Source organism: Diadema setosum, chromosome 10, assembly GCF_964275005.1.
Source record: "Diadema setosum chromosome 10, eeDiaSeto1, whole genome shotgun sequence".
NCBI lineage: Eukaryota > Metazoa > Echinodermata > Echinoidea > Diadematoida > Diadematidae > Diadema > Diadema setosum.
The window spans coordinates 39,623,214-39,647,198 of NC_092694.1; the positions used below are offsets into that span (position 1 = coordinate 39,623,214).

Sequence of the window (23,985 nt, forward strand, 5' to 3'; positions counted from 1 at the left end):
ATCAAGGAAAGATCTTGCGGATTTAACTACTTCCTCAGTTTTTTGACCAAAGCTTATGAAATGTCGTTTTGACCAAAGCTTATGAAATGTTGTTTGGCGGGGGTATGCTGTAGCGACATTTCTGATTTTATATTGTAAACTGACTGTTTTGAGTGCACCAGGTGGGTTGGGGAGGATGGCCTGAGGGCCTAAGTCATTTAGTTGGCTCTTTCCAGACCCGGGCTGCCCAACCTGGTGCCCTCTTACCACTCCAATGTACAATTTTCTGATTTCGAAAAATGTATTTGTGATTGAAAGCCGAATAAATAATAATACTACTACTACTAATAATAATAATAATATCTGTCAGTACCTGCTATGTAATGATGGAAGACCTTATTCATGAAATTGCTTTTGTTATTTACACCCAATCTTAGTCGTGGAAGAACTGGCGAATTAATGACATTGAGCGGGACTTTAAGTACTGCCATCCCCGCTGGCCTCAAGAGAGGCAGTACCTCAACCAAGAAATCACTGAAATCAAAGAACAAGGACCTGTCTACTTTTCAGATTCATGGTGAGGATTTCATGAATGGATCATGTATGTGTGTGGGAGGGGATGTTTGATCACTGTCCTTCTCAATTCTTTGATTGTATTTCATAATGCAGGTTATTGTGTACAAACCCAAAATTTATCTGTATGTTGTCATAGGCACAGAACAGTAGTATGCATTTCACTATTAAGCAATTACTGCTTCAAGAAACAAATCAGATTGATGAAAAGTGGTGATTTCTCTTCTTTTCTTGTGATATATTGTCAATATCTGCATTGTCTGCTGTTGGCTTAAACTAATTTGTGCTGTCTGTCACAGTCTTTTTCATTGCCAAAATCTCCACAAATAATCAATAAGACTTAAAGGGCAAGAACTCAGTACACCCTCTCTCTTAATATCTATGAATAGTAATATTTATTCTTACCCCAAGAATCCATTTAACATGTTGAGCTTGATCTTAAGCAATGACACTGTTTAGCTGACTTAATAACTGTTTTACAATTTTCATCTTAGGGTGCGTTTATCTAAAAATTTTCTGATGCAGACTCACGATCTTAAACGTGTTGAGGTATTTTCAGGTGATAGATAAATGCAACCGAGTTATCAAATGTGTTTAGAAATGCCAATTTGAAACACCAGTCAAAGGACGTTTTGAAACCATTCGAGATGACAATGGCCTTTCTGCGAGTAGGTAAATGCAATGCTGTTTTAAAATAGTGTTCTCCAAGCTGCAAGGTCAACTTCCAGTATACTGTACATGCTGTCGGTTACAGAAAAGTAATAAGTGTGTGCCTCACTTGACTTCTACTTCCCGGGTTGAACTGTGCCAAGTAGCCAGATTGCCATTATATGTTAGATAAATGCAGCACCCCGACAAACGTGTTTCAAGCCATGTTTGTTTAATAAAGGGATGGTACTGTTTCAGTTGAAATTGGGCTTCAGGTTTCCATCTTGTTTTGATTATCGTTTTTTGAGATAATGAGAAACCTCTTATGAAATATGAAAGAGCATATGATTTTAGGAGGAGTTCAAAGTTGATTTGATGAAAATTGGTTTTGAACTAACTGAGATATCCAAATGAAAGTGATCGTAATAAGAGGTGGGACCCACATTTTGTTATACCTTATTTTTGGATATCTCAGCCATTTCAAAACCGATTTTCATCAGGTAAACCTTGAATTCCTCCTAGAATTGAATGCTCTTTAACATTTTCATGGAGTAGTTTCTGAGCATATTGCAAAAAGTTAAAAATTGAATCCTCACCTCAACCAATACTTTAGCATCCCTTTAATGTTGATTGAAAAGCGTGTTGAAATTGGATTCTCTTGAGTTAAAGATAAATGCAGCCATAGATACTCAGTAACACCAAAGAAAAAAGGCAGTGATCCCATCTACCCCTCCCCATTTTGTCTCTGAGTAGAAACACTATTAGACACCATTTTGTAATAGAATGATGATGAGAGAATAATGTCAATTTTCTTTCCTTCTTCTCTTTTGACCAGGAACCTGTTTGATTGGTTTGTTTACATCTCTCTCTTGCTGGTCAGCATTCTCCATGTAGTGGACATCTTTGTTGATGCTAGTGGTCTGAGTGATGCCACTCAGAACATCTTTGCGTGTATCCTCATCTTTGTCTGGTTGAGACTCATGAAGACTATGAGAGCCTTCAGGACATTTGGTCAGTCTTTACATCACTTCTTGTCTCATAATTAGGAAAAAAGTTTGGAATATATGATATTGCTTAGAGTATATCAGCTCATGCTATTACTGTGTACGCCATATATTTCGCGAGTCTAAATTTTTTGCGAATTGGGAATTCCCGACGATTTTGCAAGTGTTAAGGATTGTCGAGTCGTAGAGCGAATGGAGAAATATATATTCATAATCATACGTAACACTCATAGCGTGATCAGAGTCAGTATTTTCGTATGTCTTTAATTTCGCGAATAGCACCTGACTCATGAAATTCACGAAAATAAAAACCTCGCGAAATATTTGGCGTATACAGTAATCAGAAAGAAAGTTTGGAGTGTATCAACATAAGGCTATTATTTGTTTGGACATATTTTCACTTGGTCATATTGAAAAAATGAATACCAAGGTACAAGGAGAGTCACTCATAAATTTTGAACAAGATTACAAACCTTGACAGGTGATAAGGCTGTACATGTAGAAATTAGCTCACCCAAGCCAAAGGTTCAAAGCAGTGAACTGTAGCTGTGACTTACCATCTACAATTACATTGCATGATATGATGATTGGTGTGAACCCCTGAGCTTTTTCACATTTTCTTATTAGAACATGACAAATTATCCTTCATGAAAAATTCTGTAATCTTATCTTGATGAGGACGAGCTGATTTTGCTATAAAACATAGACACATGCCCAAGTATACTTGGGACTCGTTGTCCTCATCGGGTTTAAAAACAGACCCGGTAGCATAGGGATTCATGGATGGGTCCAGTTCATTCTTTGCCCACTGGGGTACATGCAAAAACCACAAATAGCATCAATACAGGTCACTGGTAACGGTTGACTCCAGTCAAGAATCTGAGGCTGTGTGTACTTACATAGACATTAGTGATAGAGCTGCACACAGTTTGTTACAGGGATTCTTGAATACAGTATAACCAAACCAGGCAAGCCTTCCCTCTCCATCGATTGAGGATGGACTGATTTTGCCACAACATGACATTTTCCATAGACACCTGCCCGAGTATACTAATGACTCGTCCTCAACGGGTCAAGTGTATCTCCTGCAGTTCTCTTTAGGTGAATCATTCATACTTTGCAGAAAGGTAGCTCTACTTGCTTGCTTTTTCCATTCTAAATCTTCAACAGATTTATCTTTTCTCAAGTAGAGATATGAGCTCTTTAGTTGTGGTAGTATTATTTTCATTAGAGCACCATTACGTGATGGTGACAAGGAAGGTAGGGAACATACATGTATAGATGGTTTTATGTGAAGGAATTTACTGAATGTTATATCTTAAGATAGCAACATTAAGTATCTTTTCACCAACATTCAAATTTCAGCATGCTTTTTAATGTCTCCTTCCACAGGTCCTTTCATTGTGATGTTGGCACTCATTGCAAAGGATTTTGGGATTTTCATCTACTTGTATTCAAACTTCTATGTGCCATACGGTAAGAATCACTAAATGGGAAATTTCGATCTCTTGTACTCTCAGATTCTTTATGTAGATAAATGCTGAAAGCAAGTAAAAATCCTAGTATCAAATCTTGGGAGAGCTTAAGTGATTGAGCAAAGGATGACTTTTTTAAAAAGGGAAAGTTGTAGCTACAAATGTACTTGGTTATTAAAAATGAAGGATTTTCATGATATTTTTCATTTTATGATCTTAATGAGAAATCATTGAAGAGATGTTAAGCATAGACATTGTCACCTTTGATAGCACATGAGACAGTGATTTATAAAGCTCTATTGAGGGGACCTCTAGGCCAGAGAGACTTTGTTTATCTAGTTTTACTTTAAAAGCACTTGCAAATGAAACGACTATAACATGGCTATGATGCCTGTTGCCATACTCATATGACCTACTGTCTCAGTTCTTAGTCCTTTAGCACTGACAACAGAAACAAAAAAGTGAAGAAAAAGGGGAAAAAAAAGAAACAGAAAAAAGAAATGTCTAAACTTCTTCCTCATGTCTATCTTCTGTCAGACTTTCATCCATGTAGAATATGTGCATCAAGAGACAGGTGTACCATTTTGGTAGACCTTGTAAGTTGTTGATTTTCTTGATGAAAAAGCAATTACATTCAGTTCTTATGAGCAGACATCAAATACACTGTGTGAGACTTTGTACCTTACATTACCTTGGAACTTGACATGGTGATGAACAAAGTCCAAGACCAGTATATCAAATTAGGGTTTGAAATCTGTAAATTTCTGTTATGTACTTATCCTAGTCCTCATTGCTTTGGTTACAGATATTAGAAATGTAACAAACATTACTCATAGGAGGTTTATTTGATCCGTTATATTCACTCACAAGTCACATAATCTCAGTGACACATTACTAAAGTCTGAGCAGCATGACGTTTACAGATACACATTGTAGTGCCGTAAACCATTGGCCATTAGATAGCTCATGCACAAACGTACAGTTATCAGGCATTTCACATGCTGGGGTTGACACTAGGTACATGCAGTGGTTAGCATCATATCACTCTACATTGGATGATTGCATTGAGGAATCATTACAAAATGTCAAGCCAGCACAAGATTGCACAAACGTTGTCCTTTTATGGGGGCAGAAAAGGTTTTTGACATAAAAACAGTTGTTATATTACACTTGTATATTCGAGTGGTATATCAGTCACATGGCAGAAACAAACTCCTTCCTTGCTAGTATCATTTAATGAAAGCTTAAGAAACTTTGAAATTCTATTCATCTTTTACCCTTGTGTTATTGTGATAACATTCAGACACTTTCACTGTTCTGTGTCTTTGTTTAAGCCTTTCCACCTACATGTAAGTCATTATGATGTGTGTTGAGGTTTCCTTTGAATTGACCCATTACTTTGTACAGCGTGTGCATTCTGGATGACCTATGGAGGCAGAAATAGCACAGTGCCCAGTATGCAGACTGTTGATCAGATGATGTACAGTCTCTTCAGGATCACCCTGGTCGATGAATATGACTACGACGTGAGTCTGATGTTTAGACCACAATAGCTAAGACTTAAGCCTGCCGCACACTATACGACTCACGACTATACAACCCTAGGACCATAAAACCAGGTCGTACGACCTGGCAATGCACACTATACGTGCAGACCACACAACTAGGCTTACGACTGTACTGAGTTTAGTGCATCCAAAAGAGGAGCGTTCACATTGCGCACTATGTGCGCTCGCATTTTACTATATTGTGAATGGCTGAAAGCTCACGACTGGTCGTGGAAATTCAACACATGTCAAATCTCTGCGACTGGCACTAAGACCCAGTCATACGACTGGAAAATGGCAAGACTGTGACGTCACACTTCCGGTCTTAAGGTCATATGACTGGTCGGATTGTATAGTGTGCGGTGGGCTTTAGTCCAAGTCTAATGAGTGTCATGCCATGTGCCGGTATTAGGGACCCTTTAGGATGGGCAGAGAAAGTTGACCCGATCGGATCAGGCTTAATTTGCTGCCTACCTGTTGAGATGCATTTGAAAACCACTGAAAGCACGGGCCTGCTAGAGTAATATTGCCCATCAGCGAATATGTACATTGAAATGTAAGCTCCATGGTGATGTTCAGCCCCAGCCGAGAGTTTTCAGCTGTGCGTATACTTACACAAAGAGATCAGTGATGAAGGTAGACGCTGTTACGGGTATTCCTCCTCAAATTTTTCTGAGTTAGACCAACCTTAATACTCATTAAATGGTATCCCCACATTACTACAAATTGTAGGTCCTTAACTCTTTATGTGCCATGTTGCAAACCCCCTTTGTGCCACCTTATTCTGAGACAGGAGCATAGTCATGTTTTGGGAAAACATTCAGTTTTTTCATTATCTGTGTAACTTTTATATATTTTTGTTACCCTAGACATGTGATGAGCAAATATGTAAAGCATATGCCAAGCTTGCTTTGATGTAAATTGTATGACAAATCTATGATTGTTTTTCATTCAAATGACCAGACTTTACATTATTGTAGAGGCATGACGTTTGCACACAAAACAGTTACTACTCACAGAAACTTAAAATTGACTCACAAATCCATTAGGGAACACCCCTAGATAGTCAGTCACCACACGAAATGCAAGCTACACGTGACAAGAATGGAATCTCGAGGAATGCCTTCATTGTACCGCCACATTTGGCGATTTATCTGTCGGTTTGGGCGGGTTTGTGCATTAAGGCAGAGTATGTGAATGTGGCACATAAAGAGTTAGAAGATAAGTAGACTCATTTTCAGACTCATTTCTCAACTGCATTTGAAAGAAGGATGCCGTGACTAGTACAAGCATACCTAGGTATATTCCAGTTCAGGTTATCATTTGATAGATACCTGACAAAGGAAGGATAAAAGAGTGTGTATGCTTCACTTAAGTTGGGCAGAAAACAAACCTGTAATCCCTAATATTTTACAAACAAATTAACAAGCCAAAACAGTTAGTTTAAAAAAAATGCCACATCATGGTTTTGTGTAGAATTAATTGTGAAAAAATCATAGGCATTTGTATGCTGGGATGAATGAAACACACTCATTTTTATGTCCAGTGATGTGACATGGTTTCCAAACATCTGCTCACTCCAATGGGTGTGTTTGTTTTATCTATTGGTCTACAGGGTATGAGGCAAGAGAATGTGGTGATGACTTACATCCTTCTAGTGACATTCCTCATGATCTCAGCCATCCTGTGCATCAATGTACTCATTGCCTTGCTATCCAACACATTTCAGAGGTAAGCATCAATGAACTCATTGCCTTGGGTAAGAGCACTTCTTGTACAAGCCCTAGAGTCCAATGCGCAAGTATGTTTAGATTAGTGTAAGTATATATTTCATGATATGTAATTCATATCAAATTAGAGTACTGAGAAAAATATCCTGGAGGTTTCCTGCTATTGGCTGGTAGTCCAAGGTACAATGTAGCTTGAAATTCCTACACAATTTAGGCAATTTTGAGAGTTACAGTTGTATGCTTTTACCCTTAATTCAAGACTTTGCAACATTAAATTCAAGATGTTTAATTTTTTTGTTGTTGAGAATTTTACTCTTGACTTTTTACCCATGAATCGGTACTTTCACCAGTGCTTCAGTACATTTACTCTTTATTCAAGATGTTTCACTGCTAGTTTAAGATGTTATGTCTTTCAAGTCAAGATGTCTTATTCTTGATTAAAGAAACTAGAACAAAGCCAAACTCTATTTTACCCTCCCGTGTCCCCCAGAGTCTATGACAATGCCACAGCCATTGCCTTGATGCAACAAACTAGCATCATTCTCAACATTGAAGAAGGCTTGAACAAGAGTCGTCGACGCAAGTATCACCAGTACATCAGGGAGGTCTGTAGCCCCCAGACACTTTACTATGACGATGACATGACCTCAGAAGGTGCAGAAGACCTTCGCAAGATGACCTTCAAAATCAAGGTACAGATTTATTACTGAGTATCGTTTCTTCTTTAGTCCATTAATCCATGTTATGCAGTATTCTTAATCCCCAGCTATCCCTCTATAAATGCAATGGTTTTATTAAAATGTTTGGCATCATACACATGTAGCTTATACAACTTGTAAAGTATTTTATGCTCAGTGTGCCACCAATGTATGGAATCAATGCCTGGATCACCTCTTCTGTCTCAGAAAATTGTTATCTAAGTGTCTGTCACTTGCTTGAAGGCCATTATCCAAGTCAAGCTGTTTGCTTATTATTATTGACAAACGGTCTCCTCCACCTGTATACTTAAAGATTTGTCGTCATGTATTATTTACATGATTATATACTGAGAACTCCCGTTTATATGTCCATGATTTGCAAATATCATTGATACTGTCATACTTTTTTTGGTTCTTTACAAGTGGAAAAATAAATCTTACTGAAATTGAAAACTTTCAAACAAAAACAAAAAAAGAGAAAAATATATTTTGATTTTGCCATGCAAATTTGTAGTTTTGACCAAGGTTAACTTCTGAAGTAACTAAAAAATCAGAGCGCACGAGTTGGAGTAGATAAATCCCTGCAAAAATTTCAATCTTTTTAATATCCCATGTCTAAACTAGGACTCCCTTCAAGAGCTTGATGATTATATCCGAGAAGACCAGCACAAGAACCACACAGGGAGTATCAAGGAGGTGAAGGCAGAAATAGAGGAACTTCGTCACCTACACCAGAGAGCCATGAAGAAGGTGCACAATGACCTCAAGGTCACTCAAGAGCTGCTCAAGGCAGTGTTGGAGCAGATGGCAGGAGGCAAAGGAGGAGGCACAGGAGGTGGTGGTAGAGGAGGTAAGGAGGTGGTGTTAGGGGAGGTAATGAGATGGTGGTAGGGGAGGTATAGAGGTGGTGGTAGGGGAGGTAAGGAGGTGGTGGTAGGGGAGGTAAGGAGGTGGTGTTAGGGGAGGTAATGAGATGGTGGTAGGGGAGGTATAGAGGTGGTGGTAGGGGAGGTAAGGAGGTGGTGGTAGGGGAGGTAAGGAGATATTGGCACGAAAGGTATGGAGGTGGTGGTAGGGGAGGTAAGGATGTTTGAAAGGGAGGTATGGAGGTGGCGGAAGGGGAGGTAAGGAGGTGTTGGTGGGGGAGGTAAGGAGTTGGTGGTAGGAATGGATATGGAGGTGGTGGTAGGGGAGGTAAAGACTCTGAGGTGTTTTGACCCTAACCAGGCCAGGCTTTTTTGGGTGTTCTGTGGCCGAGGGGGGGTTGATTCAACCCCCCGAGATCTCGGCCATCAATCGTGCAACCGCCATGAAAATTGGCACACACATTACCTGTGGCGTAATCAACCACATTATACAAAAAGAAATGGAAATGTTCATTTTATTAATTTATTATGCTAACAATGCATAAAATATCATACATTTTGCTCTAAAATCAGAAAGTAAAGCTCCTAGAATCCTAATTTTTGGTGATAACATTCTTTGTAGCATTCCTAACAACGTACTTAAAAAAAAATCTGTTATCAAACTTACTTTCTTACGTATTTTATTGTTTTAATAATTTCTTATGTATTTCTGTGTTTTTCGACCTTTTGTTTTAATTGACCTTTTGTTTTTATCATTTTTGTTCACAAAATTTATGACAGAACCTTTTCCAAGCATAATTATGCTAAAATAAATTGATTTCAGCTTATGGAAGTGAAAATAATCATATTTTTATGAATGAGGTGAGAAAACTCCATTTGCATATTAGACTTTACACACAAAATCATGTTTTTGAGCCATTTTCGGTCTGACAGGCGTGTATGAAAGGTCATGCAGCGTCGTAACGGTACGAAATGGCGTCAAAAGATGCGCGAGACTTGAAAGTAAAAAGTCAGCGAACAGCGCGGTCAAAAAATTTCGTGCAACGGAATAGTGGTGATGAAAAATGTCGAGGGGGGTTGATTCAACCCCCCCCCCCCCCCCCCCGGCCTTTTTAGGGTTAAGGGACATAAGGACATGAAGTAGTAGATCTATAGTATGGTAAAGAGGAGGAGGAAGTGGAGTTGTAAGAGATGGTGATAGTGGAGGTAAGGTGTGGTAGTAGATCCAGAGGGAAGTAAGGAGCAGGCGTGGGAGGAGATGGAGGAGATGGTGGTAGGGGAGGTAAGAAGGTGGTGGTAGGGGAGGTAAGGAGATGTACTAGATCCCTAGGGTGGATACATGCTGGCAGTGTAGAGTCTCTTGCTTTGTAGCTAAGATTGAACATGGAAAGAAACCTTTTCTATCTGCCAATCTGAAATCTATCTCTTACTGAATACCAAGTAACATTTTTAAACAGGCAGAATTGTCTGGTTGACTACTTGACACTGAGATTTATTTTTTCTGTCTTGATACCCAAAGTATTGTCTATTTTGATGTGCAGAATTATTAGCCAGGTGAGACACATAATTTATAATGATGGGCAACCCACTAGGGTAAAGAGTCAGCATGAGACATGCATACAGGACACACAGTTTGCCTCAGGAAAAGTCACTGATCAGCCTGTGTGTTTTGGAGAACTTCACATCAGAGACACGTTCTTGAATTTTGGCAGATCAATTTGTACAATCCCAATGAAACAATATTTGCTAGGATTTGCTAGTAGTGCGATACCTCATCCTTTGCATCTTTTTATTGTCTATTTCCAGTTGTTCTACCTCCAATCACCCAGCAGCCAGATGATGATGAGGAAGAACGTCAGGGTGCAGCGACACCACGGTTTGTTGGTCGGAGAGAAAAACGTTCCTCCTTGCCATCACTCTTTGGTGATGACAATGTGGATGACACTATGAGAAGGTGAGTAAAAAGTGGGGATAGAGCCAAGAACAGAAGGTTGTAAGGTGGTGTGATATAAAAATATCCAGCTGCACCTTGTTGTTGGAAGGTTTATTGTTTACATTATACTGACCTAGAAAATAATGATACTGAGATGGAATGGATACCCACAGTGCTGGAGGATGGAATGGTCTAGCAGAGAGCAGAAAATTGTTTCTGTGTTTATTGGCTAGTTATATTAAAAATAAAACAGTGTACAAATGCACATGATAAAATTTATGTCAACAAGATGGAGCATTTAGTGCTATTTCAGTGTATTATGAAACAAAACTAACATCACATTTGTACATATTCAGAGGATTGGCCATTTAGTGCTGTGAAATCGATATCATCTCAGTTCATTCAGAGCATACTACTATAAATCATGAAATGGGGGGTGTTTCATAAAGCAGTTCTTAAAGGGATCGTACAGTTTTGGTTGAGACCTAATTTCAAGTTTCTAACTTTTTTGGTGAGATAATGAGAAACCTCTTATGAAATATGAAAGAGCATGTCTTTCTACGAGGAATTCAACGTTTATTTGATAAAAATTGGTTTTAAAATGGCTGAGATATCCAAAAAAGAGTGATTCTTATAAAGTGTGGGACCCACACTTTATTACGATCGCTTTGTTTTACTTTGTTTTTGGATGTTTCAGTCATTCCAAACCCGATTTTCATCAAATAAACTTTGAATTCCTTTTGAAATGGTATGCTCTGTACTTTATCATAAGTGTTTTCTTGGTATCTCGTAAAAAGTTAAAAGCCCAATTTTCATCTCCACCAATACTGTACTGTCCCTTTAAAGTTACGAACAACTTAAGAACGACTGGTGATCAGTTCTTGTGCTGAATTATTGAAATTCTGATAAGTATAGCACATCAGAACTGATCACCAGTCGTTCTTAAGTTGTTCATAACTCTAAAAATAGCTTTATGAAACACCCCGTAGATCTCATGGGGTTTACAATGTGTATTTGAAGCATGTCATTAAGTGATAAATAAATGTGTGAACTGCTTAGCAAATGAAGTCTTCAAGCTCTTCTAAAGGGAGACCAGTGTTCATTGCAAGAGACAGCATAGATATTAGTAGGGTTATCAGTGTATATCCCATGTAGTCTTTAATCCAGACTGAGGCAACTGAAATACACAGACAGTGAGAACAAGCTGTGATTTCACTGTGAAGGAGGAGCATGAAATCAGGATATATGTCTGACTGACCAAAAGGGAGGATGACTTTGTCTGGGAACATTACAACTCATTCATTCTTCCTTTTCACTGTCTCTTATTTACAGCACGAGGGAGCCACCCTACTTAACCTCTCCAAGACCAGACACAACTGGAGATGACAAACAAAGGTATGACTCATTTTATACTTAAGCCTTCTTTTGGCTAGAAAAAGGTGGCAGCTCCAATTTTACCCTCTGGATTCAGAAGTATTCAAACCATATTCCCAGTGCTTTGTCTTTTCATAGGGTTGGAAAAATAGCAAAGAAGCACATTTTGATTTTTAGTTATGAGAATGATATCTTGCATTGGAAAAATGGCTCACAGTTTATTTCATTTGCTGAGGCTTCACCTCCCACTGCTATTATCATTTGCTGAGGCTTCACCTCCCACTGCTATTATCATTTCAGGGAAGAGATACTAATGTATATCATGCATGAGAATCTGACAACAGAGTCCTCATGATGGTCATCAGAGCAGAGGGTGCTGAATCAACTCCCCCCCCTTTGATATTTTCTGCGACCATTCTGCCGCACGAATTTTTTTGACCGCGCCGCTCGCTGACATTTCACTTTCAAGTCTCGCACGTCTTATGACACCATTTTCGCAAAATTTGGACGTACCATTACGGCGCTGTACAACCTTTTATACATGCTTTGCAGCGTATCCGGGCAATTCCCCCCAGAGGGCAATTACCCCCCGGCTAAATACTGGTTAGTGGTAAGGTTAGAGTTAAGATTAGGGTTAGGGTTGGGTTTGGTGTTAGGAGTTTGGGTTATGGTTAGGATTAGTTTCAGGATTAGGATTAGGATTAGGGACAGGGGAAGGGTCTGGGGTAATTGCCCAGGGGGTAATTGCCCTAGACCCGCTTTGCAGATGAAAATGGCTCAAAAACGTGATTTTGTGTACAAAATCTAAGTATGCAAATAGAGTTTCCTCTCCTCATTCAAAAAGATATGATTATTTTCACTTTCAAAGGCTGAAATCAATTAATTCTAGCATGATTATGCTTGAAATAGGTTCTGTAATGAATTTTGTGGAAAAACAAAAAAAAAAAGGTCAAAAAACAGAGAAATACATAAGAAATTAATTACACAATAGAATACATAAGAAATTAATTTTGATACCAGATTTTTTTTACATTGCTATATTGTTAGAGATGTTACAAGGAATAATGTCACCGAAAATTAGGATGCCATTAGCTTTAATTTCTGAATTAAAGCAAAATTTATGATTTCACGCATATTAAATAATATAAAATATAAAAAAATGAAAAATTCAATTTTTTATTTCATAGTTTGGCAGATTACACAACAGGTAATGTATGTGCCAAATTTTCAGGGCGATTGCGCGATTGCCGGCCGAGATTTTTTTTGGGGTGGGGGGGGGGGGGGGTGAATCAACCCTCCCCCGGCCACAGAATAGGCCAAAAAGCCCGGCCTGGTTAGGGGTAAGAGGATTTACAATATTGTACAACAATATAAAAATCTGAGAGGGCACCCGTGTGAAATCAATATGGAGTATGTTGTCCATCAAGCCTCAGGCCTCTATCCTACCTTTTTTTTTATTTAAAGTCCTAAGTAGCACATAGCAAATTATCACTTCTTGTTCACTTGCAAGGAAACTTTCATCACTTTATGCTGTGACGGGATGAAAACCTCATGAAATGCGCAGCAAAACATGCTCACTCTTGGATCCCTCTTATTCACATTTTAACTGTCTAGATATAAACAAGAGACGACTTACTTACTCCCTTTTTTACTCCTTTCCAGGATCAAAGTTTACCGAAATGAGAGCAAGAGGCAGCGGAAGTTACGTCAGCAGCGAGAAGAGTACCTCCAGCAGAGACTGAGAGGAGAAGAGAGCATGGCTGACCCAGGCCCCTCAGGTCAAAGGTCAAAGGGCGAGACTCAGGATGGCCTGGAGAGTAGAGGTCAAGACGTGGATGAGGAAGCTCCCCCTGAGAGTTTGGCAGACCTAGTACGACTGCAGTCTTCTGTCCTGGTGAGTTTGAGTGATGGGATAGACCTGGGGGGTGTTTCATCAACGTTTGTCAGCACTGACAATTTCAGCAAAATTCTTGGTTTTGATTGGCTGAGATGCTCTGGTCACTGACTGTTACTATAGTGATTCAAGTTGTCAGCGCTGACAAACGTTGATGAAACACCCCCCTGGTCTGACTGCAGTCTCCTGTCATGGTGAGTTTGAGTGATGGGATAGACCTGGTACGACTGCAGTCTTCTGTCATGGTGAGTTTGAGTGATTGGATAGACCGGCCGTAATCTGGCAGAACTGCGTATCTCCTTTAACCCATTACGCCAGAAATCGGGTTTTAAGATTCAATGTTACACCTTTCTAAACTGGGATACAATGAGTTCCATTTTTCTTATTATGTTGGTCATAATTGGTCTAAAGAATTTATTTCCAGCAAAAAAATGACAATGTGACCTTTTTAAGTAGTAATAATTACCGATTTAAAAAACTTAACACAGTTCTGCCAGATTAATCGTCGCCAAATTTTTGCGATCGTAATCTGGCAGAACTGCGTATCTCTGGTCACGTGCCCGGGTTGATCGGCCAGAACTGCGTAAGTCTTTGGCCATGCGGGGGGGTTTTCAGGCAGAACTGCGTATCTCCTAGAGATACGCAGTTCTGCCTGATAAGCACGTGTTTCATCAGGCAGAACTACGTATCTCTTTTCGTCGTTAACCACGTGCTTATCAACCAGAACTACGTATCTAGGTCTATTTTCTGCGGGTTGTCTATCGGATTTTACCATCCACCCCCCTTACTATTCAGCGGATGCAGTGTCAAAACAATGAATATTTTAGATCGAGTACAATTTTTTGAAATATTTGTTCACATTGTATAAAGTCATCATTACTGATTCACATTCAGTTTCATTTTATCCATTCATTCGTATGTGGAAAATAACTTGCTTTCCCCAAATGTTGTCAGTCTGTGTTCATGTTTCAGTAGGCCTATTATTTAGCGGCACGAGAAGTACCGCTACATCAAAAGCCTGGCTGCTGCTTGGGTTATTTTAGATATCATGAAGCATTGCATTTGGATTACGAATAATATTAGACTAGATGTTAAGCTATATGGTCATCAAGATTACAGGTACTACATTGTACACCGTCTAGACCGTATAGTCTATTCAGGCCTAACGATACACTAGACATCTAGGCCCGAATTCACGAAGGTGGTACAAATGAAACCATGGTTTAAACCATGGACAAAAACCATGGAGCGCCAAGTGTCGCATGGAATATTTTGTTACGAAATCAGTCATTTCGTCGATGCAATGATTATTTTATAACAAAATGACAACATTTTGTATCTTAATGAACATTTCGTCCACGAAATGATAATTTCGTTTAGGAGAAACGGTCATTTTGTCGACGGAATCACCAATTTTGTAACGAAATGTTCCATGCAACACTTGGCGCTCCATGGTTTTTGTCCATGGTTTAAACCATGGTTTCATTTGTACCACCTTCGTGAATTCGGGCCCTAGAGACTAGTAGAGCGGTATGGGGATCTGCATACGAAAGGCCTACTGATCTCATCATTCCTACTCTATGCCCAAAGTAAGAGTATGCCTAGACCCTTTTGGCTGAAGGCCTAAACTCTATTTAAACTAAATAGGCCTGACTAAAAGTTTATTTACAGCTTTATTAGAAATAGACCCTAGGTCTCGTTTGTGTCGACTCCTACAGTACTACCTACAGTACTAGGGTAGTGTTCTAACCGTTACTCTCTACGCAGGCCTAAAACGTACTAATGTTAGAACTCTCGAACTCTTTCTACTCGATCGTCTAGGTCTATGTAACATCCAGACGTCTATTTTGGGGCACCATTAACAGACTAGTAATATCAATGAAAATTAGTTTCTAGTCTAGACTCTAGATCTAGACTCTATATCCAGGTAGGAGATATTGGACTGTCTATTGCGATTGGGGATCTAGTACTAATGTGACTAATGTTATATTAGATCTAAGAACGTAAAGCCTAACCTGCCTATCTAATGACTAACGGTAAGTCTATAAAATCTATAGCCTATAGAGGATCTAATGTCTAGTAATAGTAGATCACAGATCTAGATCTTAAGTTTCAGATTTATTTCTAGGGCTAAATGGTTATAATTTAGCTTTCAACCTGTAGATTCTAGATTCTTCATATTACAGACTTATAGAATGTCTATGCCAAATCAAATCTAGAAAAATAGAAAACTGAGTAAAGACAGAATAACCGGCGATTCAGCCTAAGTTAAGTAACGGTAGTAGGCCCTACTGTACAACTCTACCGGGAGTACCGGTACGGTACCTACCGCGGCTACCACTACTTGTAAAAGTGTTAGTATTGGCTAATTTCTGACGTCTGTAGGATTGGATCCAAAATGCCATCGTTATGGACGGCATCCTAGATATTCATTTAACTTCTCGAGATCAATCCCATAGATCCAAGCCAACTTACCGCGTATTACAATGAAAAACAAAATAAGAAGCTATGGATTACAGATATTGTTGTTCGCGTGACCTACCGCACAGTACATTGATTTCACGTACACTAACAATGGACAAGTGCTGCAGTACTAAGTAGGCCTAAAGTTGACTGGAGCGTGATGTCAGACAAGATGCAAACTATAACGTTTGTTAGATCTAGAAATGCTCTAGGCTTAAAAAACCCTAGATTGTAGCAAAACTTAATAGTAAGGCATACTGCATATTGACCTGTTTTGAAGCCTGCCAGTCTATGAAGGGAAAGAAAGTGGCAATTTCCCCCAAGAGTTGAGGGTCATTGCTTTAGCGTGACTGTCGTCGTACCGTGTATGATCCGTAGCCGCGTACAACGTGTCTAGCAGCTAGCTAGGCACTGCTAGCTTGAACGCGCAGCGCGTTCGTCACTACCAAGGCCGCACACGCGCGTGTTAAGATATGTCATGTCCGTGCGGGATGCAGGAACACCTTGGCCCAAGCTTTGTCGTAAGTCGACTTACGCAGTTCTGCCTGATTAACATCGGAAAAATTCATTTCGTATCTCGCCTTACGCAGTTCTGCCAGATTAATCGCCCTCTCTCCTCAGGAATTTTGCCAAAATTACTTTCTAAAAATAACTTTCTGTACCGAATCACAACTTATTTTTTTTGGCCCACGTGAAAGAGCATGAGAAAAAACACACAAAACACTCAAAACCTGAAAATCGACCAAAATTGACTTAGGGAGTTCTGCCAGATTACGGCCGAGACCTGGTCTGACTGCAGTCTTCTGTCATGGTGAGGTTGAGTGATGGAATAGACCTGGTCTGACTGCAGTCTTCTGTCGTGGTGAGGTTGAGGAATCAAGTATTCCTTGCAAAGCTCTTTGGTTGTAGCTTCTAGAATTCTAATAAAACACACCATTCAACAGTGTTTTGTGCTCTGCTGTGCATTTGATATTTTTGTGATATATTTTGCACTTCTAGATTGATGAATGTGATGTATTCTTAGCCACCTGTACAATATGACAAGTAGACTGCATGTACACGGGAAGTCTGATCAGAACATGACTCACTTGGATGAGAATGGTATTCTATTCAGGATACTCAAACTCCAAACTAGGCTTCATAGGAAGTATACACTTTGCAACTTTCAAAATTCATGAGTTTCTTTTTGAAATCCAGCTTGTGTCAATTAGTTAGTTTGATTAATTGACAAAGCTGATCACTAAGTACAGCCTGTTGAGAAATGTTTAGAATTTTCTGTCATTACTTTCCCTTTTCTCTGTGTTTCAGTTTGATACAGAGATGAGTGAAGACACCACAAAGTGCTGAAGATCTAGCCAGTGAGCTGACAGTATGGAAGTGTGCTGTACATTATACCTGTAGGTCTCTGCACTGCGGGAAGGATCACCTTGAGATACAGCAGCATAGGGGAGTGTGCTGACTGACATCAGACCTGTAGGTCTCTTCACTGCAGGCAGGATCCATATTAAGAACACCTTGAGATATAGCAGCATAGGGGAGTGTGCTGACTGACATCACACCTGCAGGTCTCTTCACTGCAGGCAGGAGTCATATTAAGAACACCTTGAGATATAACGGCATTGGAGAGAAGTGCTCAAGTTTGACAATGAATGTAATGATTGATGGTATGTAGAGATAGCTGTATTGTAACCTCTATGCCTACAGACCCTCAGCATTCTCAAAATGGAGACTACTCTCACTTGAAGGCAATGTACATAATATATTTATATCTTTTCTTACTCTGTGTGCAATGTGTGTGTGTTTGTCTTTTTTCTCACATGGGGGGGGGGGGGGGAGGGGGGGGAGGGGGGGGGGAGGGTTGTGAAGAACAATTTTATTTTGCTGTATCACAAAATGATGAGTGGTTTGATATATATTACAGCAGCCAAAGCAGAATTTACCCCAATTGGAAAGATGTTAATTTGAGCAAAAGTTTTGATGGTTAAGCAGCAATTTGCATAGATTTTAGTGAAATCATTTCTTTCTTTTAATTGATTTCAATTTTGTATTAAATGATGCATTATGTTATTGGCTTTTCAAAAAGCCAACATGGTTTGTAATGTTTTCTCTTATAAAATAAGTATTTTCTTTGTGCAGAAATTATCCAAGAAGAATAAATTTAGAAGTTGTTAAAAAGTCTTTTCTGGGCACATTTAGGGGAATATACACAGGGTAGGACCACTGACTGCCATGTGTTGTGTGGTGTCAGGGAGTCATGCACTGCAGAGTTCGGCCGTCAGATGGTAAAATGGTCTAACTCGAAAATTTGACTTTTTGAGGTAAATTCACTTTCCGGGACATGTGAGGGTGCTCTTTCCAATGGTGCTATCAAGAAAATCCCATCATGTCTTGTTTTAGAGATAATTTCCGCTATCTTGGTACTTTTTTGTATTTTTCCTTCAGATTTGATGGTAAAACAGTCTATCTTTGAGTTAGCCCATTGTCGGTAATACCATTTGGAGGTAAAACGAGCTATCTTTTACATAAACCATATAACCTTCTTTACTGAGATTTTTTAAATCATCGCTGTCAGATGGTAAACTGGTCTATCTTCGAGTTAGACCAGTTTACATAGTGTTTGTGGTCTATCTAGAAGATAGACAATTTTACCATCTTATGATGTGTAGCGGGAGTGTATACATGTGCTGTGGTTAAACAGTCTATCTGCACAAAAATCTCATATATTTTATAATTAAAACCCCAAATAAGCACAAAATTCGTCAGTTATCAGTGTTTAATATGCTTCTTCTTGTCCCATTGCTAAAAATGCATTATACCCATCTAAAAAAGCTCAAACCTCTAAACTTTCAAGTCATTTTTCTCAGAACAGCAGTTTTCGAGATAGACCGTTTTACCATCTGACGGCCGAGTTGATCTGTTCATCTCTTTGTTTTTAGGCTGTACTATCCAAATGCATATAAGTGATTTGCTACTTTATAAGCTCATCTGAAAATGGCTTTTGAACTCAGCTTGAAGAACAAAGCAAATTTCCCCATTTTTAACCCTCTGACCAACTTTTCACACCAAAGAGCTCACCTCTAATCCTCTTGTGTACTTCAACCCTTTAATGGCCTAATTGTGATTCATAGTACTTATACTTTGTATGTTAACCCACTGAAGACGAGTTCTGAGTATACTTGGGCAGGTGTCTATGGGAAATGCATGTTATAGCCAAATTAGCCTGTCCTCAACAGGTTAATGTCATTTAACCAGCTGGAAGAAAGACAATGATGTTATGGCGGGAGGGGGGGGGGGGAGGGAGGGAGGGGAGGGGAGAGGTAGGGTGGAGCTGTCCCCAAGGTGCTATCATTGGTATCCAAAACAAGACAGAGACGGGTATGAAATAATGTCATGTCTTTTATTATGTCTGATGGGCACATATGATGTCAGTAAGATCAAGAACACTAGTATTTCCTCCTTTTCCTGATACCTTATGTGAGTAAATTGTAGACCTAACTCTGTCCTGCCTGTGCACTTACACAAATTTGGCTGAATTTTAAGGGAATATGCAAAATTAAAGCATGGGCACGAATTCCTTCATAATTTTCACAAAAAGGAAGTTTACCAGATATGTGTAGAGGTACATCTATTGTATCCAAAGACATTGAGAAAATATAAGATACAATATGTTTTGTTGCTGGTTTCATTGATGTATTGCCTATGTTTGTTCATCAGTGTTTGTTGAATGAATTGTGCACCTTTTATCGATCACACTTGAAGAGGCTAGTGTTGGTATGTAGTGTAAAATTGTTTGTAGGAAGATAAGCGACTAGTTCTCCCCTCTTCCCATATAACCTTTTCTTGTTTCTTGAAATGATTCCAAATTGTGCCTGCTCATATGTCAGACCTTGTTTACCACTTCAAGGGGATTGTTCAACTTTCAGAAGGCTAGCAATGCTCAGCTTTCTGCCTCACTAGAGATCAGATCTGATAGTTGCAATGTGTACCACTCTGTGGAAAAGATGTTTTGAATGATATTCCAAAGAATATCACAACATGATATTCAGAAGTCATGCTGAGTAAAACTGTGTTTACATGGGCAAATCCAGGAATTCTGGAAGTTTGGTTAAAAACTACAACAAAACCAAAAATATACATTTAAATAGCAATGTGATCGTAGAATATAACCACGCATTTCCAGTTATGTAACTCCTTTTGTTAATTAATGTATTCATTATGTAGCCAACTTTGTGCTTTCATGTTTTTTTACTTCTATGTACATTGGGATATGTTTCTGTGTATGTGTGTGTTGTGGCCTTCTGCTTGCATCACACACATCTATGAGTCCCTAGAATTCACTTATTGATTATGCTGTGCAGAGAACTATACTAACATGAATGAATGGACCAGACCTCCAGAATGACAATAATCTATGTGAGTTATAAAGAGTCTTGAAAATAATTTTCATTACAGTCTAGCTTGACAAATACGATATGGTTAATGTGCTCAGATGCTTTCAAAAGAACGGAAGTAAACATCATCCTTGTGCCGACTACTGAATGTGTCTATAATTAGAAGTGAGATCACGAGCCTGCTTCAGATGAGAGAAAAAGAAAATAATCTAATTAACACATGGATCAGATTTGCTTACCTTGGAGTGTATTATGAGAGGCAGGATCAGAATGAGGTCCCGTTTGTCTGAGGCAGGATCAGAATGAGGTCTCGTTTGTCTGAGGCAGGATCAGAATGAGGTCTCGTTTGTCTGAGGCAGGATCAGTATGAGGTCTTGTTTGTCTCATCTTTTTTTCACTAGTTGTCTACCAGTCTCTGGCAATATTTGCTGCAGTTTGAAATCTCTTGTATAAATGTGTGTTTTGTGTAACAAATAGTATTGAATAGACAGGAATTCTTAAGTCAAATGTAGGGTAGTTATGAACAAAAATTGTGCACTGCAGGAACATTAACATCTGTTCAGCCATCTTTAAGTGTGATGAAACCATCACATACTGTAACTGTAGATTCATTTTATTGTATTCACATACTTGGCAGTTGTATTTTTTAACACAAATCTTAATGAATATAAATTCCAAGTTTTTGTATAGTGAATGTGATTTATTGCAAGACAAAAGATTGTAGATACATGCATTTAACTAAATGTTGATATTGTCAACAGTACTAAAATTTTATCAGGTTTTGAAACAAGTATGAGCTTTGTATTTTTTAACAGCTAATTAAATTTCACCAAAGTAAGTTAAGCACCTTTCACTTTCCTAAAGCCTGACACTTTAGGAATCATTTTTTTTTTTCTCTCTAGAGTATAATACATTGTTCAAAATCTGATTAAGGGCAACATGATTAGTAAGAAACTATTAATATTTGTGGTTTCTACCAACAAGAATTTAATAAGTGTAAACTTCAGCATTACTAGAATCACAAGTCACAACATCTCATTCCATGATTTTGATGAGACAAAAGCCAGTTTGATGGGAGTATCTTATACATGTCAATCTCTGCCTAGGTTAGTGATCCACAATCATTGGGTTTGTCTTTTGTGTGTGTGTGATTATGCTGTTCTAGTAGAATTCAATGTCAACCAATAAAGAATCCAAATTTTGTGGGCAGCTTTTAAGTGTCTGTATATCTGATGCTTTTCCATTGTGACAATCTGTACAATAATCATGATGCGTGTATTCTGTATGCATTCATGCAGCAAGTTTACGATTCTGCTATCATAAATGGTATGCTGCCAACACATTGTCTGTAAAACTGTGCATAAAGTCAGACATACAGACTTGTAACAAGTTACCCTCATTCTACAACATTCCTCATTCCCGCTACATCCTGTACAAACTACCTGTTTCTTGAAGATTATCCAGGGCAGCTAGTGATAATGATTTGTGAACCAAATAAAAAAGTACATCAAAATATTTGACGTAGAATGTGAAATTGCCTCTTTTTGTGTTTCATAAACTCTGAAAATGCAGGCATGATGCAATGTAAATCCATTGAGGAATAGTGTTTTCCTCCAAGCACACAGGTGCAAGGAATAACTAAGTGGAGTTAAATCTGTACTGCTATCTGCTGAGCCGCTTTATTACTGTCCCCGTCTCTCACTCTTTCTATCAATATTAGACTATGGGATTCTTTGGAATCTTTTCAAGCTCCCATGACGTTTGTTGAACCACTAATTCTTGGGACTTTGCTTCAGAAATATGATATGTAGAATACAAACAACCAGAAAGGCAAACACACGCACTAGGAGTCATTGGATGAAAGAAAGATGGAGAGATTGCTTGTACATAGCTCAAGAGATTGCTTGTACATAGCTCAAGAGATAAGAACATTCATGTAAACAATCACTGGTAAGGGCCAGAAAACTACACTGACTGGACAAAAAGACTAGATTGACATGTTAAAAACTAATGGGGGACGGAAGTAGAGAAACCTATCTTGCAGATCTATGTGAATTTACATCAATGTTGTGATCGAGTGGTTGAATTGGCACCACGAGATCATTAGTCCATTGTCATGCATTGTGACGACAAATTCTATCATGGGAACCAGAATGTTGTAGGCTCTACTTAATACTTCATTTACTAATTGAACAACAAAATGGTGCATACACTGTTATACACTGATCAAGATAACACCGAGCTTGGGATCTGCGACGCGAACGCTAAGACGACGCTAACTAGGAGGGGAAAAAAGTCACACAAATAGATTTTAAAAATAAATAAATAAATAAAGGGGGAAAGGAAAAAATGGCGTTTTGTACATGCGCGAGACAGTTATTTCCGTTGTTCAACCCGGGAGGAGGCGCCGCAGGATCGTCTTAGCGTTTGCGTCGCAGATCTAAAGCTCGAACTCGCCGCGCCGGTCGACACGTTTCTGTCACATCGGCTTACGGTCTTAATACAGCAATGTATGGCTGCACTTCAGCTAATTTGTCGTGTTTGTTTCTGGGCATTTGAAAGCACGTACTGTCATGATAAATCGCAATCATGATTAGAACGAGACAAAGAATCAACCAGCTCTCGTGGGCCAGATTTGTGTTGCATTAGCAGGCAAGAAGACGCCTCTGTGTAGTTATTAAAACTCCTTTATACTCTTTAAACTTTGTCACAGAAGGCTACTGGTCTGAAACTTGACTTTTAGAAGGGTTATCTCAGAGTAAGAGAGATATATTGAGTGAAAATTTGATCACAAAGTTCCAAATAGTCTTGTGAAAAAGGTCACATTCATCGAACTTGTTAGGACAAAAGAAAAGAAACGTAGTCAACTAAAACATGTTGTAAACCAACATGCTTTTATAGAGCAGTGGTGATACAACACTCGGTTGTCTGTCCTTTAAAGACCCAGTAGCGTGGAGAAACATGAGTGGTGTGATTGAATGATCTTTATTCGCTGCCCATCGGGGTACATTCGAAAACCACATGTAGCACCCGTCAGCCACGTGTCAGAGAATTGTGTGCATTGAAGCGCATGCTAATTTTTTCGGTAATGGTCGATTCTAGACGAGATTCTTCGGCTTTACAAACAGAGATTAGTGATCAAGTAATAAACATACACGATTCGATACGGGGAATCTCATATCCGAGTAGGGCCGGCCTTCCCACTCCATGGTGTCCCCAAGCTACCGGATCTATAAAGAGGAATCCACCCCAAAAATAGATAAACACACACACACACACACACACACAAATAAAAAATAAAAAAACAAGAGAAAATTCCCTACAGAACGATCAAAAAATGACAAAGATCGGATAAGAGATAAGGAAGTTCTGCCGTTTTGAAACTTTATTTTTTTTTCTCGGAAAACATT

The 23,985-nt window shown here is 38.9% G+C and overlaps 1 protein-coding gene across 1 annotated transcript in view; it reads left to right on the plus strand.

Annotated features, from left to right (window-relative positions):
• The window catches only part of LOC140234117 (uncharacterized), a 33,472-nt gene extending 15,494 nt beyond the window's left edge, over positions 1-17,978 (plus strand). The window contains exons 10-20 of the mRNA XM_072314191.1: positions 417-556; positions 2,036-2,211; positions 3,597-3,680; positions 5,087-5,205; positions 6,842-6,957; positions 7,447-7,648; positions 8,279-8,504; positions 10,327-10,474; positions 11,786-11,848; positions 13,490-13,721; positions 17,493-17,978. Coding sequence (XP_072170292.1) covers positions 417-556; positions 2,036-2,211; positions 3,597-3,680; positions 5,087-5,205; positions 6,842-6,957; positions 7,447-7,648; positions 8,279-8,504; positions 10,327-10,474; positions 11,786-11,848; positions 13,490-13,721; positions 17,493-17,531 — 1,545 coding nt within the window. The 3' untranslated portion in view covers positions 17,532-17,978. The remainder of the gene's footprint in view (positions 1-416; positions 557-2,035; positions 2,212-3,596; positions 3,681-5,086; positions 5,206-6,841; positions 6,958-7,446; positions 7,649-8,278; positions 8,505-10,326; positions 10,475-11,785; positions 11,849-13,489; positions 13,722-17,492) is intronic.
• The last annotated feature ends 6,007 nt before the right edge of the window (positions 17,979-23,985 follow it).